This window comes from Athene cunicularia (genome assembly GCF_003259725.1).
Source record: "Athene cunicularia isolate RWA chromosome 1 unlocalized genomic scaffold, athCun1 chr1_part2, whole genome shotgun sequence".
In the NCBI taxonomy this organism is placed as follows: domain Eukaryota; kingdom Metazoa; phylum Chordata; class Aves; order Strigiformes; family Strigidae; genus Athene; species Athene cunicularia.
The window spans coordinates 49,588,407-49,614,708 of record NW_020799092.1 but is presented as its reverse complement, the minus strand read 5'-3'; the positions used below and the strand labels follow the sequence as shown (position 1 = coordinate 49,614,708).

General features: G+C 39.3%; 1 protein-coding gene across 1 annotated transcript; it reads right to left on the bottom strand.

Annotated features, from left to right (window-relative positions):
- Window positions 1-5,934: 5,934 nt before the first annotated feature.
- On the bottom strand, window positions 5,935-26,297 carry DBX2 (developing brain homeobox 2; the record flags this gene model as incomplete). The annotated part of the gene is made up of 4 exons (XM_026867985.1): window positions 5,935-6,729; window positions 9,178-9,365; window positions 13,855-13,950; window positions 26,201-26,297. Coding segments are annotated over 4 exons (702 nt in total), but the record flags the coding sequence as incomplete, so codon positions are not given.
- Window positions 26,298-26,302: the final 5 nt, after the last annotated feature.

Here is a 26,302-nt window from a genome sequence, read left to right as displayed (position 1 = left end):
CACTGGGGGGGCGCCGCGGGAGGCGGCCATGTCAGCTCCCATTGCTCATCGCCCTCCACAACTCCCTGAAAGGAGGGTGCAGAGAGCTGGGGATGAGCCTCTTTAACCAAGTAACAGGCAGTAGGTCAAGAGCCATTACCTCTGTCCAGGAGGTTGCACCAGGGAAGGTTTAGACTGGATATTAGGAAGCATTTCTTTCCAGAAGGGGTTGTTGGACGTTGGAATGGGCTGCCCAGGGCAGTGGTGGAGTCCCCATCCCTGGAGGTGTTTAAGAGTAGAGTTGACATAGCGCTGAGGGATATGGTGTAGTTGGGAACTCTCAGTGTTAGGTTAATGGTTGGACTGGGTGATCTTCAAGGTCCTTTCCAACCTTGATGATTCTGTGATTCTGTATGTCTCCATGGGTGGGAGGTGGCCATATCCCCACAGGAGGTGGCCATGGCCCCGCAGATGGCTGCCATGGCCTGGTGGGCAGGAGGTGGCCATGGCCCTGTGGGCAGGGCGCTTGGCGGCTCTCAGAGTGAGTTGCAAGGTGACTTGGAAACCAGTCATAATGGCCACTAGGAACTTTCACTGCTGGGAAGAGACCCCAGGGGTTGTGGCTAAGGGTCAGGTGGAAAACATGGAGCAGATCATAAAAGTAATTCTCATCACCTTCAAAGAGCAAAACCCTGGGAACATTTTGCTGTAGAGAAATGTGAAAATAGAGAAAATGAGGAAGTGGGTGCCACAGGAGGAACAACAATGCACCCAAGCATTGCCCATAGTCATTCATACTCATTAGTGTTACATTTCAAGATTTGCCTTTGGCTGAAGCCTTCCTGTATTGCTGACATCACTTTGCTTCCTCTTTTGGTTGAGGAAACAACTGAGCAGTGGGCTGAAGAGGACATGTTCTTCTCTGTGACCACCGATGCCTCAAACAGAAATATCAGTAATGGTTGCTTTTTACACTGGGGAATACTTCATCTCCTGCATGATTTCTCTCCAAGACAGCAGCAAAACTAGTTTTGAATTCAAATTCAAATAGGAATATTTGAAATTGTAAAGTTGAGTGCTAAAATCAAATGCTTTGGAGTTTGAGAATGCATCATTTGCACCCGAGAATATTAGCTTAGGAGAAACAACTCTGTAAATTAATGGAAAATCAGGATTGGCTTTCAGTTAAGTGCTGAGCTCGTGCAACAGTATGTTAACAATGTGTGTTACCGGTAAATCATGGTGTAATTTCCATTGGCGGAACAACCCGTTTCTGTTAACTTTGTTTGTCAGTCAAATAAATTTATCAGTTAAAAATATCCCTACTGTTCTTGGGACCTTATTCTGTGAAAAGTTGCAGGATAACCCCAGGCATTTGTATAGTACAATTCATTTTTTCAGTTATTTGAAGTTGCTTTTGTACGTTAGAGATTTCCTCATCATAACTTCAATTTTTTTTCAGAATGATGAAGCATATGACAGATCTCAGTGGCTAAAAATTCATTTTGTTCCTTTCATAATGTGCTAGTTGGTTTTGATAGTGTATCTTAAATTTAGACTGAATCTGACGTGCTGATGTTTGCATGATAGATTAAGTGACAGATGTCACTTGTAGTTTTAACTCTTATCTAAAACCACAATAGCAAAGCAGAAACAAATGGAAACACTCTTCTTTGAACAACATGCATTAGCATTCAGCTACTTTGTGTAACAAATGTTGACATGGAAAGAAAAAATTACTTGCAAAAACGTTAAGAGTTCCTCAAAGGTTGGATGTTTATAAAAGGTGAAATTTCTGGGTGTCTGGGTGAGTACTGAAGATCACTGTTGAGATGTTGCCTTGTGATATCCCTGCCCACCATGCCCAGCTGCACTGTTTAGAATTGCAACCAGTACCTCGAGAAAACCAAGGAGTGGGAGTTGCCATTTTCTGGGCATTAATTTAGGTGCAAGCCCCCATGAAGAGGATCCCAGATCCAGGTTTACGTACCTCAGTTTATCTGACTCGGCAGCAGTCATCAGATACACAACTTAGAAGCATGGTCATGAAAGACTTCTACAGTCAATGGCAATTCTGTCCACTGTGAACCTTTCTCTGAAGGGGCTTTTTGGTCTCCCTGTGGTCCAAAGCTAAGTCTCAAGTTAATTGGACCCTAAATGCTCTCAGGTCCTTTCTTAAGACACAGAATTTACAGATAACTTGCTTGAAATTGGTTTGTCTTTCCTTCTAGTTTGTGAAAATCACTAACAGTCTTGTTGGTAGAGGATGTTGAAGCATGTTAATGTACTTAATTTATATCACTCTTTTGACTGTAGAACATACATTTGTCAGAGGAACTGTGTGGCTACGGTCAGGGCAACTGGTATTTAAAACCCAGTACCAGTAAATCACAGAGGATAAAACAAATCTGATGTTTTACTGCAGCTGAGAAGTGACATTTGACAGTTGTACTATTGTTCTGACACTGAAGTTAGTTTGTGTGCCTTAAAGCAGTCCTGTTCTCCTCAGCAGATCATAACAACTAATTCCTGTTTGGCAAAGAAGCAATAAAAATGAGAGAACTTTTAGAAAATTATTTCACACTATAAATCTGTACAAGCAAAGTCTAAGGGCTGACACAGGTGTGCTGAGCACATCCAGCTGTGAGCAGTGTTATATGAGGTCCATGAAGGAGCTGGCTCGCCTCACATGTTCACAGTCTCACAGTTGTTTACATGCAGTAAAACGTGACTGTGGCTGAGCCTGATGTAGACTAGCATCATCTGCACCATGTGTGATATACCTTTTAAAAGACCAAGAGCCAGACCTAGAAAAGGAACTTGGCACCTTCTGTTAGGTATGAGAGAAGTTCATCTGAGTGCCTGACCTTAAGAATAGACTTTCAAGGTCTGCATTCAGACCCATCTGGAGGATCTCCAACAGGTGGGGTGAGAAAAGCCTCCCCTGTTCCTGAGGCTATTCTGTTAGGGAGCAGGATCCCTCTGTAAGCAGCACAGCCTGAGGGCACAGGAGTCTGCAGCCCAGGTAACAAAGAGAGTACTGAGTCTCAGCCCTTTCCCTGCTGTATGTATTACATTAGCATTGATAAGTTGCCAGACTAAACAGAGAGGTGCCCAACGGGTATAAGTATCTGCTTTGTTTGTGGCCTCTAAAGAGTTCGGTTTTTTAACTGCAGTTCACCATTTGAGGTACCTGAACAATCCCCAGCCCTAGGATCCTAACAAATGTCCTTCATAATACTCTACAGCCTGGAACTATAGTCTCAAAATGCCACATCTAAGAAATACCTCAAGATACCCTAGAACCATGCTGCAAGGTCATCTACTAGGTCGTATCTTTGAAGTCAAAGTAATATGTTGCTGGTTTTAACTCTGAAGTGCCATTGGTATCTCTCACGTCACTCCGTAATACCAGATGCATTCTATGCATTACACCTCTGCAATGTACCTCTCACAAAGCACTTCAAACATCTGCTGGGGATTGTGCATATAATTTGTGCTCTCTTTGTTCTTTCATAACTAGTGTGCATACATTTTTTGAAGAAAACGAATCCTTACTACTTGATCCTTCACACAGAAAAGACTGGCACTGTAAATATACCATATTTTTTTATTCATACTGGGTGCTGTTCCTCATTTACTGAGTTTTCACAGTATAGACTGAAGGGAAACTTTTCCTTTAAATAGCTTAAAATGAGAGGAATGAAGGTTGTACGTGTCATGGGCCTAAATCCATTCTGACTAATATCATAGAATCAGACTGGTTTTAGTATAATTCAAAATTCACATGTATGCTTTTAGGGCTTTTAAGAAAGCTTGATCAGCATTTCCAAGTAAATAATGTTTTATCTGGCACACTGAAACTTTATTCTAAGCTGTGGAATAAGAGTACTGGTAGGAGGTGTTAAGAGATTTGGAGGGCCATGTAATGGTGTAAGTTTTAGAAGGCTACAGTGAAACCAGAACTTGCTCAATTTAAACACATACAACATTGTAACTGAAACCAAATCTGCCGTGAGCCTTGCTTGATCTTTGCCTCAATGAGACATCCTTCAGATGTATTCTGTTTAGCACATCAGCTCAGAGTTTTGACAGCAGTTCACATTTGGTGCTTGCAACACCATCAACTGCAAGGATTTCCCAGGGAGCACTCTGAATCCCATATCTACTCTCCAGAAGTGTTTCTTCTAACACTGATGCTCAACTGACTTGCAGTAAAAGAATATGAGCAGCTGTGAAGATTCTCTTTCCCTGAAAGGTGAGATGGGAAAACCCCAAACACCCCCACCATACAGCAATTTCCTCTAAAACAGAAAGCACTTACAAATACCCCCATGCACGTGTACCTCCACTTGATCATTTGATGGTAATTTGGAAATACCTGCATGCCTTTCATTGTAGGCAGACACTAGCAAATGCTATTTCAGAAGAATTTGTGTCACCAACACTTAATGGTCCTTCAAGTAGAAGTTAGTCAAACAGGGCAGGACTATGACTGCAACAGGACAATTGGATGGTAAGTTCATCCCCATGTGTATGCAACCTGTCTGTCCATCTCTAAAAGTTTTAAGAAGAATATGAGTTGGTTCTGGGATTTCAACTGAAGGATAGGAATAAACTTCTCACATTGCTGAACAGCATATAACACATGGCATACTGAATGTGTTCAAGCACCTTCTGAGGGGAGGTATCCAGGTAGCTCATGCTAACAAGGGTTTATAACCATAGGAAAAGATGACTTCTTAATTTTTCTGTAATTTTTTTTTCTTTAAAACAAGCATAGGAAATCACATGCAAAGAATGATATATAGTGCAAGACTAGGACTGCACAGTTGACGACTTAGAAGGCAGGATATGCACAAGGTAGGATACAAAACTCACCTGATCATGAACAAAGTTTATGATACGACATTCATCACTGCAATCTCAAAGTTTTTTAGTTGCAAATGTATCTAAACTTCACATCCCAGATAAGGCAATGTAACCAGGGGAATAGCAGATCATCCACCAAAAAGTAAAAATTTAAGTAAAAATTGTGCAGCTTTTGGAAAGACGTACAATGCAGTTCAAAAAGCTTTGGAGCTCAAGGCAAGAATAATTAGAAACATTCATGGCATGCATGATGAGCGAAGCCAGACTAGATTATCATCATCATCACTTCTGACTATAAAATATATGAATCTGCCAGAAATTTATTAGCCCCTATAATACCATAATGTTCTCCAAAAGGTTTTGCCTGTAACAAAATACCTTTAGTCTTTCTTCTCAGCAGATGCATTTTTAAATGTATGATAAAGAAAAAACAGTTCTGCTCCCATTTTGAGCTACAAAGCCTTGCAAATAAAAATTTATACTTAAATCCATAGAGATTTCCTTAAAGTGGATGAAGCAAGCAAATAATTTTAAGTAAAGCAGATGTAATATTATTTGAGGCTACTTGTACTACACAATACTGTCCTGTCTTTGATACAGACATATGCTAATGTGTAGTTATTGGCACCAGTTTAAATAGGATGTCAGGAATAAGGCTACCACAGTACGCCATCTCCTTAAGTTCTCTGAGATGGCTGTATGGCAGTTTTTCCAATTATAGTTCTGTTGCTTAGTGTATTTGGGCTACAATTCTGCATACTGCTGTTACAGTTTTGAAATACAGAAGAGATTACATGAGATTGCACTAACAGTCTGACAAAAGCCACTGAAACGCAGAGTTAAGAATGCTGGAAGGCTCATCCAGAGAAGAAAATACAGGAGTTATTGAGTTGTGTTTCCCAGTATGCATTCAAATCAAAGTGATTTAAACACAGAATATTTTATAGGGTTGGTTGGCCTCTTTTAGTATTGCATACTTTACCAAGGTTATCAGCTGACCTGTGACCACAGTATTTAAAACTAGCCGAATACTGACACAGGTGAGGACAGACAGAGAAAGCACACTAAAAATGCTTATGTTTCTCTAATATGAATGTATTGCATCATTTAATGAATTTCAAAAAGAACCCAAAGCAATTTACTGTCTTGCGGGAAACATGGTTATTCTTATCTCCTGTACAAACGAAATTAATTGGTCTGACCACAATGAGAGGCAAAAGTGATTATCAGTGTGTTTTTAATGAATATCATATAGAGTGCAGATGTATAAATCAGAGCACAACTTCAGCTTCATGCTCTTCACTCCATTTTACTTACCATCAGTTCCTATTTCACTTTTAAGGTCAGTACAAGACTGGAAAAGACACAACAAAAGACTGAGTATTGAAGAATACTTCTTAAATCATTAGTTGTTTGTCAATTTAATGGTGTTAGACTTTAGCAAATTTATGAGGCATAAACTAGTTAGCTTTACAATGTCCAAATACTGTTAGTCTTAGAAGACTGCTCATTTGAAGCCTGTGCTCTCCACTCAATTTACAAACTGCCCCTATTTCCTTATGCTGATGATGTAACTGCCTTATTTGCAGTATCTTGGTCAGGATACAAACACAGTGGACTCTGTGATGAATTTGCTCTTGAAGGTGGTTGTATACTAGTCAGTCTTTCAGAATTTCCTGGAGAATTCTCCCTCCACCTAGGACTTGCCTGCTCCTGAGACACTTCCCACACAGATGGGCATGGAGAGGTAAAATTCATGGTGGATCGTGAGAGGTAGTTCTCCTGAAGACCTTCCTCTTGAAGGCATCTGTTCGAAAGCACTTCTTTTTCTTTGGAGTTTCGCCATTTCATCCTTCGATTCTGAAACCAAATTTTCACCTGTTTGCAAGTTAATGAAAGTTTATCATTCTTTTCTTTAAACAACTTTGCCCTAACAAGGGTTTCTTTATTTCCATCCCCTTAGTTTCATATTCCTTCCTTATTCATTGTTGTAGTAGATCCAATAAAGCTGACTAATTGATATTATCTGAAGATTTTCCCATCACTATTTGCTACAGCTGGGCCAAATACTGTCTGTGACTTTTACCATCTCAAACAGGTGATTATCTGGCTTAGAAAGGAAAAAAAAAGACAACTCAGTGGCTAGGGACATAGGAATTTCCTATAGCAACATCCTTCTAGACAGAAAAGGATTCTCAGACTAAAATAGCATTGTCATTAATAAAACTAAGTGAGATATTACTGGCAATGTGAAGCCTTCTATTTAAAAGAGGCTCTAAGAACTATGACTGTCCCATTCACAAGCATAGCTAAAAACAGCCTGGCCACACAACTTAAAAAATGTATTATTACATATGACGCAGTAGTGAGGATTTAAAGACATTTTGTCTGCCTGACTAGAGTTTTCCAGGATTGCCTAGAATCCATGTGCTTTTGAGACAAAATCTATTTTTCAAACACCTTGAGTTGCAAAGCTTAATCACGAGTGTTCAAAGACATTTATGAAATGCTGGGAAAAGCTTGGGGAAATATACATCTAGGAACTGGTTTTACATAAAGAGAAGAAATGCTGGGGGATCAAAATATTCAGATTGTGTTCTATTTTCTCTTAAATATTTGCATTTAGTTCTAGTATTCAGATACTTAACATGAAGACAAAGAGGATATGCTTTCAAAGGTTTGAGAATCAATGCCTTAGATGGAAAGTGCTGTTCCTCCAGCACAACTGGTCAGAAAATTGAAGTAACCTTCATGGCAACTGCTCTTCCTCTTGTGAGGAAAAAACCCCAAAACACTAATATCATCTGGTCTATCATTATCATGAAATTATTTTCCTGTAGTGGTTGTTATCTATGTGTCATTTCATAACTTTCTACTCCACCAGACACGCCTTAATATCAAGAATGCAGAAGACAAACTCAAGGAAACAACTGTAGTATTGGAAATTTGACTACATACTGGGAATTTTTTACGTAGCACATTGGTGAGTGCAATTACACATTTTCATTGAAATAGCTTATCCTTGCAGAGATTACAGCTCTGTTCATCACACTGAAAAGCACTACACTGCTGCTTTTTCTGTTTATAGTTGTCATGCTTGCAATGGAGTCAAGAGTCAGTGTCAGTCAGGTTGCAAGGAACAACTACAGACTACAAGATCTAACCTCCTGTACAAAGTGGAGCCAACTGCAAAGTTAGACCAAATTGCTGAGGGCCTTATCAAGTTCTGATCATCTCCAAAGCTAAAGCTGATAAGAGCTCCCATCACCATACCCAGGCTTTTCTGACACTCAGACAGCTTCTGCCATATCTATCTTAAGGACTTTCACTCTTGCTGCATGCAAAGAAATAAAACTGTACTTTCACTCTCTCACTCTTTCAGCTGTACTCCAGAGATCTGCATCTACTGTGACACCTTCAGAATCCCACCTGCCAGCAGCTACCATGTTCATTTTCTGCTGTTACATGCCATCACAAACATTTTTTCCAGTATCTTTCAGGTTTTGTGCTCTTCAAGAGAGGCATTTCTCCTTTATCTGCAGCTAGGTCAGGCCCCTGAGATTCCAGATTGGGTTACTGCCACTCAGCAGCACCATTAACCTGCTTGTTGAGTTAAAACAGCTCACTGGAGCTATTAGACCCTCAGCTAAACTCTGAAGTTCTGCAGTAGGCCAACTCAGACTCAGGTGAAAAATGCCATGACATGTGAAGTGTTAAGTAAAGTGAGAGCATTTTAGAAGGTTACCCTGCAAAATTTTCCTTCTACAGTTTCTCTGAGCTCTGAGCATCTCTTTCCTTGTGAGCTCTGAGCATCTCTTTCCTTGTGCAGCTAAGCTTTCTGTAGGGATGGTTGCCTGTCTCTTGGGGCAGAATGGTTTCAGACCAAGTGCTGTTGATTGCACTGTCACTAGTTGTTCATCTGCGAGTGCAAATGGTGCTCAGAGGAATGCAGGAGGGCCCTATGCTCTGCTGTTTTCTGCCTGGATCACTGCCTATCAGGCAGTGAGATGGAACATAGTTCCCTACCCCAAGGAGGGAGCTCTGTCAGACAGCAAAATGGGAGTTGGAAATAAAACGCAGAGGTTGTGTTTCTCCCACTTTGTGTGAAAACGCAGCAATCAATTTGTGAATGTACACATTCAAGAAATAAACCAGGAAGCTCTTCAAGCATTTGTTGGTTAAAACTGCCATTGATATACTGAGGTCTTTGCTCAGTGAAGCAGCTCGAGGCTGCCCCTGTGCTGTTAAATTTTCCTCCTTCAAAGCCATTTTAAGATTTTTTTCCTCAAAAAGACAGAAAGTCACAGATGTTCTGTCATTCCTTACCTGAGACTCCTTTAGACCCAGGTTAATGGCCAGTTTCTTCCTGTCTGTTTTACTAATATACTTCTGCTTCTGAAACGTTTTCTCCAAAGCTTTCCTCTGGTCTTCGGAAAAGACAGCTCTTCTTAATATACCTCTCCGGGCTTTGGAGTTAGACTCCTGGGTCAGAAGAGGCAACACACTTTCCTCTCCTAGTAGAAATGGATGAGAGTTTCACATGATATCTAACACATACCAGAAAAATATTAAGTGCTGTTCATTATTATGCTAGCAGACTACTGTACCACTCTTGATTTGTTGGTGTTGTGTGTCATAACACTTCAGTCATGTTCATTAAGGACTAAATCCTCACTTGGATCTAGAGGTGTTGTCAGTGATCAAGATTCTCTCCTTGACACGGTAAAAAGTAAATCAGATGAGTTCATAGGGAACACGAACACAGGGCCCATGCTACTACAAAATTCAAATATAGCCAGGGAGAAACTTCTCCACTTTCCTTTGCCTGTCATCACTGAGTAAACTGCAGTTAAGTTTTCTGGAAGTTATTCTCTCTTTGTGTGAAATGTAGAACCAGATAAAAGTGGTCTGTAATACTAAGAAACTAAACAGGCTTTCTTTACTTTTGTTTACTAACAAAAGGCTTTCAGAGTGAACTGTTTCTCAGAAAATCCCTGGCCATTCACTTACTTATTCTGGAAACCACAGCAATTTCTTTATTAGAGGATTTGCAGAGTACTTGGACTTACTCCTTTCAACCTGGCTTCTAATCCTTTGACATCTCATAGCAAGTCTTGGGAGGGCAATTTTCAATGAGTCCAATCACAATCCCCTTGAATCATGTCTAGAGGGAACCCAACCCTGGAAAACAGCCTCAAAGCTGGGGGACAGTGCTGCAGTGGAGAAGTAGAAGTGTTCGCACTGTCCCTTCATTGGCCTCACAAAGAGCACAGAAACCCCAAATCCAGATAATCTCTTGCCTTCCTCACACCCAATAAAGCCTACAGTCATAGTGCTTTCCCATGATCCCTCTCTCCTAGGAGGTGGTGTCCCTGGTGAGGTTTGGTATGCCCCCAGCACTCCTAGCTTCCCCAAATGCTCACCCATGGAGCAATACCAGAAGCCAGTTGAATAGGGCCTGTCATCAAACACTCAATGAACTGCATGGGGCAGTTGCAAGCAGGCCAGGAAAGAGCTGCACGTGAACTCAGAAACCTCTGTCATAGCTCAACAGCCACTGATACCTACGATCTTTCTGTAGGAGGGCAGCCACAAAGGTGGCTTTGGTTTTTATCACACAGTTCCCACGTACATGGGCCAAGATTGCAATCCCAGTATATAGTTCGAGCAACTGCAAAGGTGTGCTGCTGTTCAGCTTCTATTAAGGATCTGCTTATTTTCATATTGAAGCCAATGGCAAACTCCCCATGTAACGGTGGGCGGGGATGAAATACATTTGTTCAATAGATATTAGCCTCTTGAAAGTACTAATTAAATCCAGGTGCAGCTTCTACAAACGGTTCCTTGGGGCCACACCACATTTCAGCTTCTGTATATTATACATATATACACATGGGCATGTGTATCTTTAAACACCCACCGAGAAACAAACACACATATACAGAGGACACTGTAGAACAGTGTATGTGTAATGATGAGAAAATGAAGTGCATATGTGCGTGTCTTGTAAAGTTCACTAAATGCTTTTTTGGTGCATGTGTGACTGATATTACATACATTACCCCTGTATCCTGTCTCTAGCTGTGACCAGTAGAGGAAAATATCAGAAACTGAACAAGTGTACAATGATTCTTCCCCAAAATACACTGTTCCTGTGAAACATAACTGATTTAGGGACCACTGCATTCTGCTAGACATGCCTTTCTTGAATTTTTCTATACTTTAAGAACCCATCTTTATATCTGTCCCTCCTAACAGCCTGTGACAAAAAGTAATTATGATGATTTAAAATGTTACAGCATAAGTCTGAATTTATATGATGTATTTCAATTTTCAAAATTGTGTCTGATACCAGATACAAAATCATAACCTACTGGTTACTGTCCTAATACTTATTATACAGTGAGACAGTTATACTCCCTCCAAACCAAAATAAACTATCTTCAGAACAAAAGTCAAAAAGCCAAAATGGAGGTTTCTGCAAATGGCAAGCCAGGTTCTTATTTCTCTGAGGAGTGCATAGGCCCCTCACAAACTCCACCCCAAACTTCTATCCTGCCCACTAAGCTATGAGCAAATACTGGCCCTTCTTCAAGCATATTTTCTCTCTTTCTTGCTCAAATTTGGTGAATATAGGTACCTTTTTCCAAGTTGTCCACAAGGAATTTCTGATGAATCATCAGCCATTCTCAAGTTTACTGAAAGGTACAATCTGACAGCAGAAGTGCTGGTACCTTCTCTCATCCCCACCACAGGACAACAGACACCAGCGAGTGAAGAGGCGTAACAGGGCTGGTCCTTGCCTCCTAGCCTCCATGCCACAATGGAGTTGTCAGCCAAGGACAGAGGATACCAGATTATGTGACCCCTTAAAATTTGTCTTGCCTGGCTGGTTGTTAACAGTCAATCAGCAAAGAAACAACCTCCTGCTGGAGCCCTGCGGTGTCAATTAATTCCCGTACAGGCAGTATGTTAGGGTACAACTTAACACCTGTATTAGACTGACTTAATAGTGAACAATCTACACACTCTAAGGCACAGTATGTGACTGATTTTAGAAGATTAACTGAAAATTTAATGATGAGCAGAATGCTCACAAGCATTAACAAACAACCACTGGGTCAAAAAATTTGAAACTCACCCCCAGTTGACTAGACTAGAGAATGTTTTTAATACCCCATATTCCAAAATGCATTCCAACTGCTCACACAAAAACTAAATTTTGGGTTGTAGATTAAAGGATTTTTCAGTATGGATGGATAGGCACTTTCATACATTTCAACAATTCCATCAAAATGAAATCAGTCAGTTTGCAGCTTCTTGATCTGAACGTGCATCAAAAGGTTTAGTGTTCTGCTGACACAAATGTGAATCCGTTACCAACTATTTCCTACGTTGCTGGTTTGATTTTTGCTTTGCTTTGGGTTTTTTTAAGTCTTTCCTTTGTATCCTAATATATAGTGATAAATGTCCTCTTAATCTGTGGAACAATCTCCATTTGCCTTCATGGCAGAGACCACCTTGAAGGAGCAAGTAAAAGCTTTAGTCATGGTTTCCATTTTTTCATTTGAATTCAATACATTCTAGTTAAATGGACAATTAATAGGTCACTTCCAAAATAGTAGTGTATCAGTCCCGGTTAATAAACAATCCCCACAGTTGATAATGGGCCTATGTATTCAGCCAAGTCCCTGTATACACTCAGCTCATCCACTAAATCCCTTTTCAGGTAGACAGGGTTATATGGGAAGATGAGCTAGAATGAGTCTATAAAAGTCAGTTTCATTCACTGCTTTATTTTTCAGTCAAGTGCTTTAAATGGTGTCCAGAAAATCTCTTGGAATGTGAGACAGGAGAAAAGACTGGCACATAGAGTATTGCTTTATGGTCATACAAAAGGGCAAGTGACCCTTGCCCAGGCCTTTTCAATGTGAAATGGTCCCTAAAGTTCATCTGCACAGTGAAAAATTGTGGCGAGGTCGCGTGTGGATGAGTAAAGTGAAAGTGGTGATTGGTCATGGTGCTGTCAGCCATTGTGGGAGAGCCAGGGCCATGTAAAACGCTCTGTGGGAAAGTGTCAGCCCCCTAAAGAGGTGCTCAGAAACTTGCAGCTCATTAAACTGCCAGCATTTGCTGCCTCACTTGTCAAGAATCATTCAACTTAGCAACTGCCCTTCTGAAACATTCATAAAACACATGCACATAGTCAGGAAGGGTTTGAATGCAACTGTGATAAAAAAGTATATGCTAGAGCATGCATAAACTCCAATTTCCATTTGGACTTGACACAATTTGTGCTTTTTCTCTGTTTTGAAAGATGAGGAAATCTTTCTTCCATTTGTACTCCTGAGCCAATAAACACATAAAATCATGAACGTCCATTCTTACACTATGCCACACAAACTTCCCAATCAAGGTTAAATTTAGGTTTGGATTAAATGGAAATGCATTCCAGGTCTTAATCCTGAATGTATAGTGTATACTGGTCAAACTTCTCTTCAACTTACTTCTTCAGGTTTTTACATTATAATTAAAAAAGAAAAACAAATTAAACATGTGCATGCATTTGACTGCTACAACAAGAATGACTGTTTTATTTAAATAATGATAGGGCTTCCTGAATCATAATTTATCCCTAACAGACATTAAAATGCAGCATCCACTTTAAGATCTTTCAGCTCTTTTCTGATTTGCAATTGTTTACTGACACAGATTTTTAAGAGTTACTGATTTTAAAGAATCTTTTCTAGCAAACTGAAAACAAGGAGTTTTCCTAGGTTAGCTCTGTCTGGGTGTCTCAATGCCATTAGAAACCTCTCACAATTGCTCAGTGTACTTAAGTTTGATAAATCTTTGGAAACCCTCTGAATAGGATTGCTGTGATTTTACTAAGGAATTAGCTGCTGCCATTGCATCACCAATTAGTTTTCCAGAACACATTAAATCCTGCTGCTTTGGTTTACAGAATAACTCAAGCATTACTGATGAAGCATAAAAACTTACTTGGAAAAGCAGTGGGGGATGCAGGGTGCTGACAGGACCCACCACAGCATGCTGAGTAGAATGGCGGGGCTCGGAGAAAAAAGTGTTTGGAAAGAGCTGCAAAGAAAACATAGATCTAATTGATTAGCCATTGAGCTTAGGTGATATTCATAACAACAGTCCTCCAAAAAGTCAGTATGTAAAGTCCTGCCCCAAAAGGTGTTTTTTCTTCTTTCAAGATGGTGATATTTTTAAGGCAAACAATGATAAACCAGGTAATTACTCTTTAATTGAGCAAAGTTATTTTACATGTGTAGCCTAACTACAATATGCAAAGCTCTCACTATATTTATAAGAATGAAACTCTGCAAATTTAAAATTTAATTCTGTAATTGCTATAAATATGTGAGTTTTCTCCTAAATATTAGGATTGAACATGTTGTTTCAATAATATACTGCTGAAATAATGAGTATAATGCATTGGAAAAAGTTACTTTAAATAACTCTAGTAAGCATGATATCATAGAAAAAGAATCCAGTCTCTTCCACTTGTACACCAATGCTGTCATTAGTACTTGAACCAATAAGATATTCAATAAATAAGAAACTTTGATGAATAACTTCTATAAAATTCAATGAGACAATCCAGCTGAGTTCTACAGGCACTAACTACAGGGCCTGATTCTGCTATCCTGACAGTAAATTTGTTCTTGATGGAAAAGTGCTCTCAATTTAAATAAACCACTTGCTATGGAAGGGTCTGCTTAATACAACAAAAAAAAATTGCAAAATGAAGCCACAGAATTAGATATTGGATAAAATTTCTATAGAACCTTTGAATCAATTAAACAAAAGTCTCTGTTATATCTAAAAAGTGCTTCCAAATCTTAGAAAGGTCTTCATCATCTAATAATCCCTTAATTTTTTCTATAAAGCTCATGGGCTTTTCCATTAATCTTTATTACCTCTTAATTTCTGCTTGTGCTGATCAGCTATGAAACTTGGAATATTTTTTCCTTTTGAAAATAGATATATCACGCTTACTTGTAAAAAATGCGATCAGCATCAAAATGTTTGTCACTTTGATTTTGGTTTACGCAGAAAATAAATGGTTCTGGATCCTGTACTGTAGTTAGTCCAAATCTCTAGAAATAACCTAATTAAAAAAAAAAAACAAAACAACCAACCAATCAATCAATAAACGGGATGAAAGATAGATAAATAGATAAATGTATCTATGCCATGTTGTTCATTTTTAAGGGTTTTTCTCCTGGAATTAAAAATAAAGGCCACTCTAAATTAGGTTTCCTATTACGGCATCATAATAAGTTTTCTGACTGTTAAGTCTGCTGATCTTCCAAAGCAATAATCTATGCTGTGGAAACCTAACTATACATTTTTTAAATACTTACCTCTATTTTTTATCTGAATTCATACAAGCTTAGTGAAAATTTCAACTGTAATTATAAGTTGATAAGCATTTTACTGCTAGAGCTTTTAATTGAGACTGGTGTTTCTAATTAAATATAAATATACTCCAGAAGGAAATAATTGCCTACACTTGAGGTGTATGCTTGCAAAACATTTACAAAATGGAATAATTTACATCAGACAGTAGTATTCTAAAGCTTCTCTTCCACACAAGACCATCAAATGTGGAACTGTGTCCTAACGAGCTTAAAACAGCCAACAATGTGCAGCCAAGTATTACCTATCTTACATACACAAGGGGCTTCCATGCAACTAGTAGGGTGTATAAATTGGAAAGGATAACTCACTGAAGAAGCACAGGAGATGAAGAAGGTTAAGATCTGCCAGATAATCTCAGCCATCCTCTTGAACCTGAGAACTTGTTCTTGACAGTATCTTTTACCTGCTGCTAATGTTTTATATGCTGCCGTTCCCAAACTCTCAGGTGAAGAGCTTTTCCTCCCTTCCTTGGGAGCCATATTCCTCATGCCATTATCAAATTTCCCTCACAGTCAGGTAAAACCTTCCACTGCTAAAAATACAACTTGATATACAGGAAGTGCCACACTCAATTCTTTTCCTTCCTTTTCACATGTCTTAAATATTCCTTGGCTGCCATAATGCCCTATTCCCTTTAATCATTGCTCCAGCACCTTATTCATGCCACATGATTTTTGTCAGACATGTTGGCCTGTCCTTGATATTCCCTGTTATGGTTTCCTAACTCTCTACAGTTCCTTGCTCTTTTTTGATAATGATATGTGATACAACCAGGACATATCTGGGTAAATCAGAATTGAATAAGTTGTTGCTTCAGACAGATAGCGTGCTCCTGCAAATAAACATAGAGGAATAGGAAAAGATAGGTTTTCTCCATTCACTAAATCTCTCAACAAGCAAGCTGCCAGCACAAAGGCCAGGAGATGGATCAGGGTCAAAACTTGAGACATTTTCCTTAAGGGAACTCCAAGCAAGCCACATATTTCCATGGATGTTGCTGGCAATGACTTAATGCTCTAGCACAGCACCATAATGCAAACAGTAGAGATCTTGGCACTAATTCCACTCAAGTTGATGGAAATCATGCTTCTGGCTTTCTTTGGTATTTTATTTAACTGTCTCGACTGATTGCTGTCTTTTCCACCTGCATGGCGCATATCCCTTTAAGGCAGAATATTTGCTTTAAGAAATAATATGCAGGTGATATCCTCATGTAACTCTAAACCAAGTAGTTCCTGAGACCATTTCTCAAGACTGATTTACTCTAGATCCTGTGGAATAAACAATGGCATTATGTCTCCCTACACCTATAGCCAATGCATATGTCGTTTATAAACTTCTTTAATGTGCTCCAACTACACTGATGCACAAGTGAATTCTACGTTAAGTATACCAAACCACATCCCCAGGTCATGTCTACTGAAGCCATTGCACTCAAACCAATATGTACCAGTTACACAGAGTTACACCAGTAAAAAAATCTGACATAATACAGGGATAGTCAAGTCTATCTTGGAAGCTCTGTGTAGAGAAAAATGTTAATGCTTCAACCTAACACACCCAAATATATTTTTTATCTTTGACAGAAACAACAGAATATTCATTGCATTAAATGGCTTCCACTGTCTGCATGAAACTGCATTAACAGAATGAAAATTGCTCAGAGAAAAAGGATATATTTAATGTATATGCATTTCAGACTTAGACTATATTTCAGCTTTACACTGTGATTGTACCTGTGGGAATGACACAATACCTATCAGTGATGAGGACAATATATAGAAAGCATTGCTTATGCTTCTATTTTCTGTTCATAAATATCATGGTCACTCCACCAATATTTGTTGGTCAAGCCATCTCATGCAAACATTGTTTGCTGTTCACATAAGGCTGAAAATTGCTGAAATGTCAGAATATTAGTTGTGTATTTATTGGCCAGAATGAAGTACACAGTAATCAAAAATTAGCTGTTGTTTCCAGCCACGTGGAGTACACATTAACCAGAAGCCAAATTCTAATAATTTGTATTCAGGATACTTAATTCTTCTTCTGCTTTGCATTCCCATTTCGTAAAAACTGAGATTGTGTGGAACACAAGTCAGACTTTACAGGTTTAGCTTCACAGATGCATGAAAATTAGATGAAAATGAAATATCAGAGTATGGTATAAGTGCCTTCTGGCACTCCAAAAATTGTACTATAGGCTTTAAAAGAAAATTTATTGGGTCATAAATATAAAAGGATGAAATATCTAAAATTAAATAAATAATTTGTTTTTTCACAAAAGATAATTTTTTTACACTGTTGCTGCATGTAAAATTTTAGTAATGCTCATTTACATTCAGCTTTGTGAACAAAAAGCATTTTACATACAGACAACAAAATGATACTAAACATGCAAATGGACCTCAAGCTCATCTAGTGCTAAAACTCAAAGATTAGTTCAGATACTTACATGTTTAAACATACTGTCAACTCTGAAGATACTCTAAATTCAAAAGCCCTCCCATACTAACACATCAGGCCAACAATGGGACCAGAAGTTTTGCTTTTAACTATTCACCATTCTGAGGGTAGGGTTCCTAAGTACAATTCAGTTCAAACATATATGTAATTTTAAAATGGCTTATTATTAAAGATACTGTTTGCTTTTCCTAATCCTAATGCTGTGAAATGACTCAGGAAATAGTGTAGGCCATTATCTAGCAGGAAAGGGGGAAGAGGTGAAAGAAAAATGGCTACTGAGGAGAAGTGAACTGATGTTAAACTTCTGGTATTACCCATACAGGGCTCCTTCACTGCACATGCTGTTAATTTGTTGGTGTTTTTTTAAAGCTAATTGATAAAAACGTGGTATTAATCTGTGAAGAGAGCTGAAACACCTCCAAAGAAAGATTCAGAACGCTGCCTAGAGCCAGCTAACAAGGAACAGACAGACCTCAAGCTGCATGAACATTTTAATTCTCCAAGTATTGTTAAACCTGCATGAACTGCTTTCCAAAGTGATGCCCAGGCTTCAGCCCTGGCAGGCAAAATAAAAATATTATCAGTAAAATGATCCCATTTCATCCAAGAACCTTGGATAGTTTGTGACCATGAAGTGGCCACAAGTAAAGTGCAATTTCCTGGCTACATCCATCCTTGGCAATGATTCAAGTAGGCTTTTGCAAAGCTGCAGAAAAATTGCATGTCATGAAGAGCTCCCTGCAAATAGTCTAGCAGCAGCTCTGCCAGATTAGTGGTCCAGCTGAGCCACATGGCATCATTTCTGCTCCTGAACCACAGGCCCTGGAGCCCACAACAAACCATGTTTCTGTCCCTAGCAGTTACTGTGTTTAGAGTGCAGTATTTCAGCAGCAGTTGTGAACCCCCAAAACATTTCAGCCAGCTGAAGGGGAGCCTCTGGCCATGAGACGGAAGCAACAGTCACTGCCATATCCCACCAAAGGCAGTTACCACCACATGGACGTGGCAAAACTTACTGCAAGGCCATGTGGTACAGCATCCCTCAGAGCTGGCCTTCCTACACTCCTAGTCTGTACATACATTCTGGTAAAACACAATCACATGAATGCTCAAGCCAAAAGGGCAGACCAAAGCAGCGTACACAGATCAGTTTTTAAAATATTGGCAAGCATTCATAGAAAGGGTTTTGAAGTTCTAAATATATATTTTTTAATCCTACACAAAAGGTGGATGTGTATGGTGGGTCTCAGTGGGGCTTTCAAAAATTAGCATAGTTGTCACGCTAAAATGGGCTTGAAATGTGCTAACAGCTTGATCATCACTTCCTTACATCTATAGCAATGCAGTGGCTGACAGAGCCACACTGCAGATTAGTTGAGATCACATCAATCACCATCAATTTTTAGAGGCATTGTTCACATGCTCTATTACTAGGGCATGATTTGCTGTACCTTTTTCACTGAGAAAACATGGGTGCCTCAGGCTGGTGACAATATATGGTCAGATTTCACCTTTGTGACAACCCAAAGCAACAACCAAACTTCACCATTTGCCAAAGACTCCATGAGTCTCCTGGTGTCAGCAGTAAAAGTGGCCTCCACCCTCTCCATGCCTTGTACACAGCCTTGCTATTAAGAAAGATGGGAATCTGGAAAGGTGTGGATTACCAGCTTGGTCTTCAGCTTTGTCCTTGTTCTTCAAGATGACCACGTGCTAGTGTGCCTCAGCACTTTCTGCTTACTAGTTCTTGTCAAAAGAGGCATTACTGTCACTTCTCTGTCTAAAAGTTCAGTGCATCGTCTAAGCTCCTTGTCTGGGCCTCCTGCACAGTCAATGAGAAGAGATTAGTAGCTCTATATAATGATTCATCACCTTAAAATAGACAGATAAGAAGATATGTAGTTTCATCCTCTGGAGGCTTCTCTCTGTACTGACTATGGATTAGACAAGGTATTTAGACAATGAGATGAGACAAGACACCTATTTTTTATTAAACAGCTGAATTACTATGACATTCTTCTTATCCTTCATAGGTAACGTCAAAAGAATACAATCATCTGTAGAGTCATAAAGAAATGCTAAATTCTAAAATTCAGCCATAAATACACTGAAATTGTTTTATTTGATTTTCAGCATATTCCAGTTTGTTTAGAAATCTTTTCCTCAAGCAAGGCAAAGTTAGGGTCATATCCTGCAAGAGGACAATTCACTGTTTTTTCATTGTTGCAGACCCAATTAAAAACCTTACAATAGGCCAAAATGCACATATATTCCAGTGGCGTGCACTGATAAGCTAAGATTTCCTACCTGGATCAGTCTTGTTGCATTATTGCCAGCTCCAACCAGACAAAAGTCTCAAGACCAGCTCAACATTGTTCGAATGAAAAAATAACATTTTTTGAATTTTTTTTTTTAAACACGAGGTCTTTAGTCTTTTTACATTTGTACCAGGAAATACTTTTTCAAGTTAAAATTCAAGATACTCACATAGTGACAAGATTCCGGGGGTGGGGACCTTAATGAACAATATCTAATTGCCCAAGAGGAAGAGGTAAAATTCTCAATATACATACAAAATGCCTCAAGAGAATTATGTGCTATAACTTCAGAAAAAAGACAGCCTCTCAAGGGCAATTTTCATATGCTTTTCAGCAAAAGCAAAGGCCACTTCTCCAACATGATACTCCCCTCAAAGAAACAGCCCAAGTTATTGAAAATATTTAGGTGCCTAACTTTATAAGGATCAGGTTCTATATATATATATCTGACATCTGAAACAGGCTCCTACTGCTTTATATACCCACACTTGTTTTCATTTTGAAAAAATTACCTTCCCAATTCTGTTAAGGGTCATGATGGACCACAAAAGTACCATTTAGAAAAATCAGAGTAGGAGTTATTTTGCAGAGCTGCACTATACAAGAATGCATAACACCTTTAGTAGACAATGGAGTCAGAGAACTTGCCTTCCAAAATCCATGGGAATTTGTTAATGCAAAAAAAAAAAAAATCACAACACAATGAAACCTGGAACCTGAACTCAAGTAGAGGACTTGCCTGACAAGATTAATCTTTATCACATTCATGTGTTTTCTAAAAATATGAAGAATATACTACAAGATTTCAGAAGACCAGCTCATTCTGCAGTACAAAATATATTTTACAGAAGTTAATTTGCTAACTGTAGGCATGATTGATTCCATGGCTTCCCCTCAGTGAATTGCTTTTCTACACACCCCACCACTTGTCTTCTTAGCACCGCTCTGAAATCTTCTGCCAGTGCTTAAATCTTAGTAAGGACCAAACTCAGGATCCTCTTCCTTTCTCAGAGACGGCACAGCAAGAGTCGCCAGAGGCAAAAGCACTGTCCAGCCAATGCTCATATTCCCCACTGAGCCCAGACTGCCAGACTCGTGGCTGGGTTGGAGAGTAGCTGGCACTAGTCTAGCTCTGGCAACCTTACAATGAGGACAAAAATTTGTCCTTTAAAAGCCATTTTGCAGCCACTCTTAAGGTATGCTGGGCACCCCAAACCAATTCTATTAAGTGACTCACAAAGTTAACTGGAAGCAGGAAAAGATGCTGCACACAGTCTGTGATTTCTGATACTTACAGAAACTTCTCTGCCTCCAAAGACAAACTTTTAAAACAACAAAAGTGTTTCAGTGCTCCTGGCAATCAGAGCATAAGAAAAGATGCCAAATAAATCTCCTCACCCTAAAGAAACTTTTTTATCCCCAGAAAACACCAACAAAACTGGAAAATCCTGAGACTTGTTAGTCAGCTTGTCTCAGTGAGAGTAGCACTTTCCACAGATTAGTGCACGCCTAGAGGGAGTTGAGATATAACACTTGGCTCTTTCCTGCCTTTTATTTTACTGAAAGTTAGTGTTACATGTCACTTGAGGACACACTGGCTGCCAGTGAGTTCGAAATCAATCATTAAGAAGCATTTATTCACTAAGAGGGGGCCAAAATGAAGGAAAAAAAAATCACTTAATTTCAGTAATTCTCCTGGTTGTCATAAAGAGACACAAGAGGTTTTACTAAAAATGGTCAGTAAGGTGTATCGATTCAAATAAGAGTGTTGCGGGATAGAATTGCTATCATCATCTGAGGGGGAAAAATCTGACACTGGTCCAAAGAGTTAGCCTGCAGAGGAAAGCTTGATTTTATTTCCCTGCAGTGCTGCTGGTTTTCTGTATTACCTTGGGCAAATCACCTGACTTCTTTTTGCTCCAGCTCCTCCTCTACACAGTAGAAATCTCTCCTATCTCACTGGCATATTGTGATGATAAACACACTAAAATGGAGAGTACTCAAATGTTAGAGAAAGAAAAGCTACATCTGTATCACAGAATGGATGGTTATTACTCTAAATCCAATTTATGTTTATGATATACTTGTTCTAACTGCTTTCTTTTGTATTATATGTACTGTACTTCATTCTGCTCTGTTGTATTTTGATGCTTTAGGCAAAAATCCCCTAAACTCAATTTTTCAGCAAGTTTTGCAATGGAAGTATCTCACTGTTATGTTTATTTGTTTCGTTGCACTTTTCAGTTTCCCTTCCCTGTTAATCTATCAAAATGGTAAGATTAAAGCAGAAAGCTAGATTCTTGACACATATGACCATATTCAGACTGTAAAGCACTTACTGTCATCCTTCTTCAGAGCAAATTACCTGAAGAGATTTTCAGAAAATAATTTCCAGTAGCAGAGTAACTTTGCATTTCTCAGGGAGGTCACTCTGACCTGGTGTCAGCCATTACTTCTGGAAACCAAGTCACAAGGAAAGATGTGGAGTGGACCTCTTTAAAGCACCTGTGCTACAACAGACTGCATGCATCTCAGCATCCTCCAGATAATATTCCTATGTCAGAAAACACTGAGGAAAACTGTCTTCTAATTTATCCAGAAGATAACAATAGGACTGGAATACAAGGAGGGACCAAATCCCAGATTAGTGAACAGAAATTGAGGGCTTCCTCCACACTTAAGAGTCTATTAGTTTGCTCAGAACTTTTATCTGGTTTCCTTTATCCTTTAAGAGGCTGCACAAGTATAAGCTGCATAGCTGTAATATGTTTCACTGGGAAATGCTGCTTTACAGGAACACATTTTAAAGTTTTTTAGCCAGGTAGAACAGAGTCTGGGCATCCAGTGTTTAAAAAGCAGAATCAGATTCTGCACTGCTTTAGCTAGTCAGGGCTACAAATACACAATGTATGTGAAGTTCTCACAAAGCAGAAGACAGCATTATGCATTTATTTTATCAAGGCAAAAGGTCTTAAAAGAGAAGAATCAGGCCCATAACACACAGGTTTGGAGAAATTCAGTTCAGTGAAACAGAAACTCGGCGTTTACCACGCCTGCTGAAGTGGTGTGCCCAGTTCAGTGTTCCATCATCTGCACTGGGGCTTCAGAGTAAGGTGCAAAAAAGCCTTCGGGAATCTCAAGCTGGTATAAACTGGCATACTTATTGCAGAAGGCAAGTGGATTTATCATATAGCAATAATGCTCCTTCTGCTTTTCCTTTTTAAGTTTAATGTAACATGCTGCTTGTTCATGTGGTTGTACTCTTAAGTCAAAATAAGCTAAATTAATTTTTAAAATGTATGATTTGATTACATTTAACTTTAAAAAGTGTAATGATGAAAAGGGATTATTTGAATACTTTACTGACAACATAAAGATATTTATTTCAAGCCCACTCATTAGATGATATATCTAGGATGTGACTCAAAGTACTTGTTCAGTTTTTCCTTTAGGATCATTTTTGAGAACTCAAAATACACAAGGAGATAAGCATTTCAAATAGTCTAACTAAATCCTTTGAAACCTGTAAATTATAGGAATGGAAACTTGCTGATAAAACTCTGCTGCTGAGGATTTACAAAGGGAAAAGGTACCATGACCAGACGGAACAGATCAAGAGTGCCATCCCACCCGGTCTCCTTTGCCGTCATGGATAAGAGTTTCCCAGTTTACAGAAAGAATACAGGATTTTCATTTTTTAGCACTTTTATGGAGTGTTAAAAGATATCCTAAAATGGAGTACTTTCTTCATGTCTTTCCTTGGTAGGTGTTGTGGATACATGTCGGTTTTGGAAATGTAAAAAAGGTTCCGCTTATTCACTTCAGTCCCTCGTGTGATTTTATATTCCTTCCTTTCTGAGAACTTTTGGTGACCTCATCAGAATTTTGGACTACATGAGCAATACCAATTACTGATTCCAAAAAGTCTGATATTTTTTCAATTCTCTTTTCTATAGCTTTTTTTTTTTTTTAATTTAAAAACTCCGGATTATGTCAAACGTTTTTTAAAGCACTGTTAGTCCCTGCATGATCTATAAACCAGTTAGTTCAGAAAGATTAAAAAAAACTATTGCTTTATCATGTTAAATAGTCTTATTAAAGACTTACACCAAGATTTTCCAAAATGCCATGTGATTTGGGGTCTCCAAATAGGAAACAGTTTATTCCTCAAAAAACTTACAAAAATCAGTGAAAACTCACAAAAATCAGTAAATTAAAATACCCTACCTAGTACAAATTCCTTCTTTAAAATACTTTCACTAGTCTCTGAAGGCTAAAATTCTTCCTCTGACAAAACACTTTTGTCCTATCATTGCATAAACAAGAAACGTAACACACAGCCTGATCACCCCAGCTGTCTTCACAAATGCAAGAGTCCAGTCTGAACGGTTCCCCCAGCGTACATCGAGAGAGAAGAGACTCCTTAGAAACAATTAATCAGGCTCAGCAGGACAGTTCCAATCTAATTTGCATTTATTGAAGTTCAGACACCTAAGAACCCTCATCACTTTAAGACATGTAAATCAGATAAGAATCAGCAGATCCCTGTCAGAATATATATATCTTTGTTGTACCTCTTCTAGATTCGCATAAGACTTTCTTTCCTGAGTGCGTAACGCACGAGGAAGCCCAGTATTTCTCAGTGCTCAAATATAAGAGCCTGGTCCTTTTGCCCAAAGCTCCCTTCAAAATACCTGGGAGTTGTGGGATCAGTAGAACCGGACACCAAATCACTAGGCAGACCGGCCACACTTCGCTAAATTTATGAGTACCACTGTAGGCCAATCAAAGAAAGAACTGATCATGGAAGCAAGCATTTGAAAAACACAGCATTCAGGAACTTCTGAAATACTTGGAAAAAGTTTACCTATAGCATTGAGTGCTGGGGCATCTGCTATCTCACCTTTTACATGTGCTCTGTACACATAATGTAGTCTTTTCTCTAGGGGGTTTTCATGGGGGGAAGGATATACACTTAATTCCAGAAAGATTATACTTGTCCTGTTTCCTGGCCTGACCTATAGCTGGGTAAAATAAATATGTTTAAATAACTGATATGCTGAGGTCTGGAATATTCAGAAATGATAATGCACCTCTTCTTTGACTCTCTCCTGTCTAAGTACATCATGTTAAAGGAACAAAAACTGGTTTGGAATTTGCAGAACAGTTTGTAGGACTTAACTGAAGTAAGATTATGCTTGAAAACAACTGTTACTAATTCTGTTTCTAAAATGAGCCTTTTGGTTTCACACCTTAAAGCCTTATTTCAATAAATATGATTCTGCTTGTCTAAGTAAATTTAAAACTGAATTTAAAAAAACAAAAAAAAACATGAAAACACAAGACTGAAATTTTTGTATAACTGAAAGATAAAATACAGTATAGATGGTGACTCTAATACCGAACTTTATGAACTGAATTCAACTTCAGTCAGTTCCATGACTGACAGAAGGGTGCATTCCCAAAAATCCTTTAAAACGCTGTTCATGCCCAGGCAAAATATATTTATGTGAAAATCGGCACATTCAAGTCGCAAAACCCATTTTGTAGAACTATTTGTTTCCAACCCGACGATACAGCTGTACTGCGGGACTGTTCGATAGAAAGTGGCAGCCACCCCCCGCGACAGCATCCCCGTGGGCAGGCCGGGTCGCCGGAAAACTGGTCAAACCGGCACGAGCGCACATCTCTCACGACCCCGTAAAGCCCTGGCTTTTACTTTAACACCGGATCGAATGGCTAATTACAGACCTTTTACACAACTTTAAAGCTTCCCCCCCCCCTCCCCATTTTGTCAAAACTTCCAGGAAATTGCCCACTTTGCTTAAGTTTTCTTTTGGTAAGAAGAGCCCATTCCTTTGCCCCTTGCTGTCCCCAAAGACAGAGCACTCGGGGAGGGGCTGCAGCCTCCCGAGCTATGGCTGCCGAGGGGGACGGGACCGCTCGCCTTTATCCCCAAACTAGGGATTTCAGAGCTTCCCCGAGCGCCTGTTGGCGGTGAAGTTCCTTTACCGTCCCTTCGGGCTGTGAAGAACTAGCAGGGGTAAAAGCGCTGCGATGACGGGCAGTTAAAACCACTCGTCCTTGCCAGCACAGGGCTTTGCCGCACTCACGACGCCCACAGGTGCGCCGGCCCGCGCAGTTTAAAGCCGCCGTCGCGGCTGCCCTCAGGGCCGGCCCTTGGCCCGCTCTCGGGCTCCCATCGCCGGGGCGAG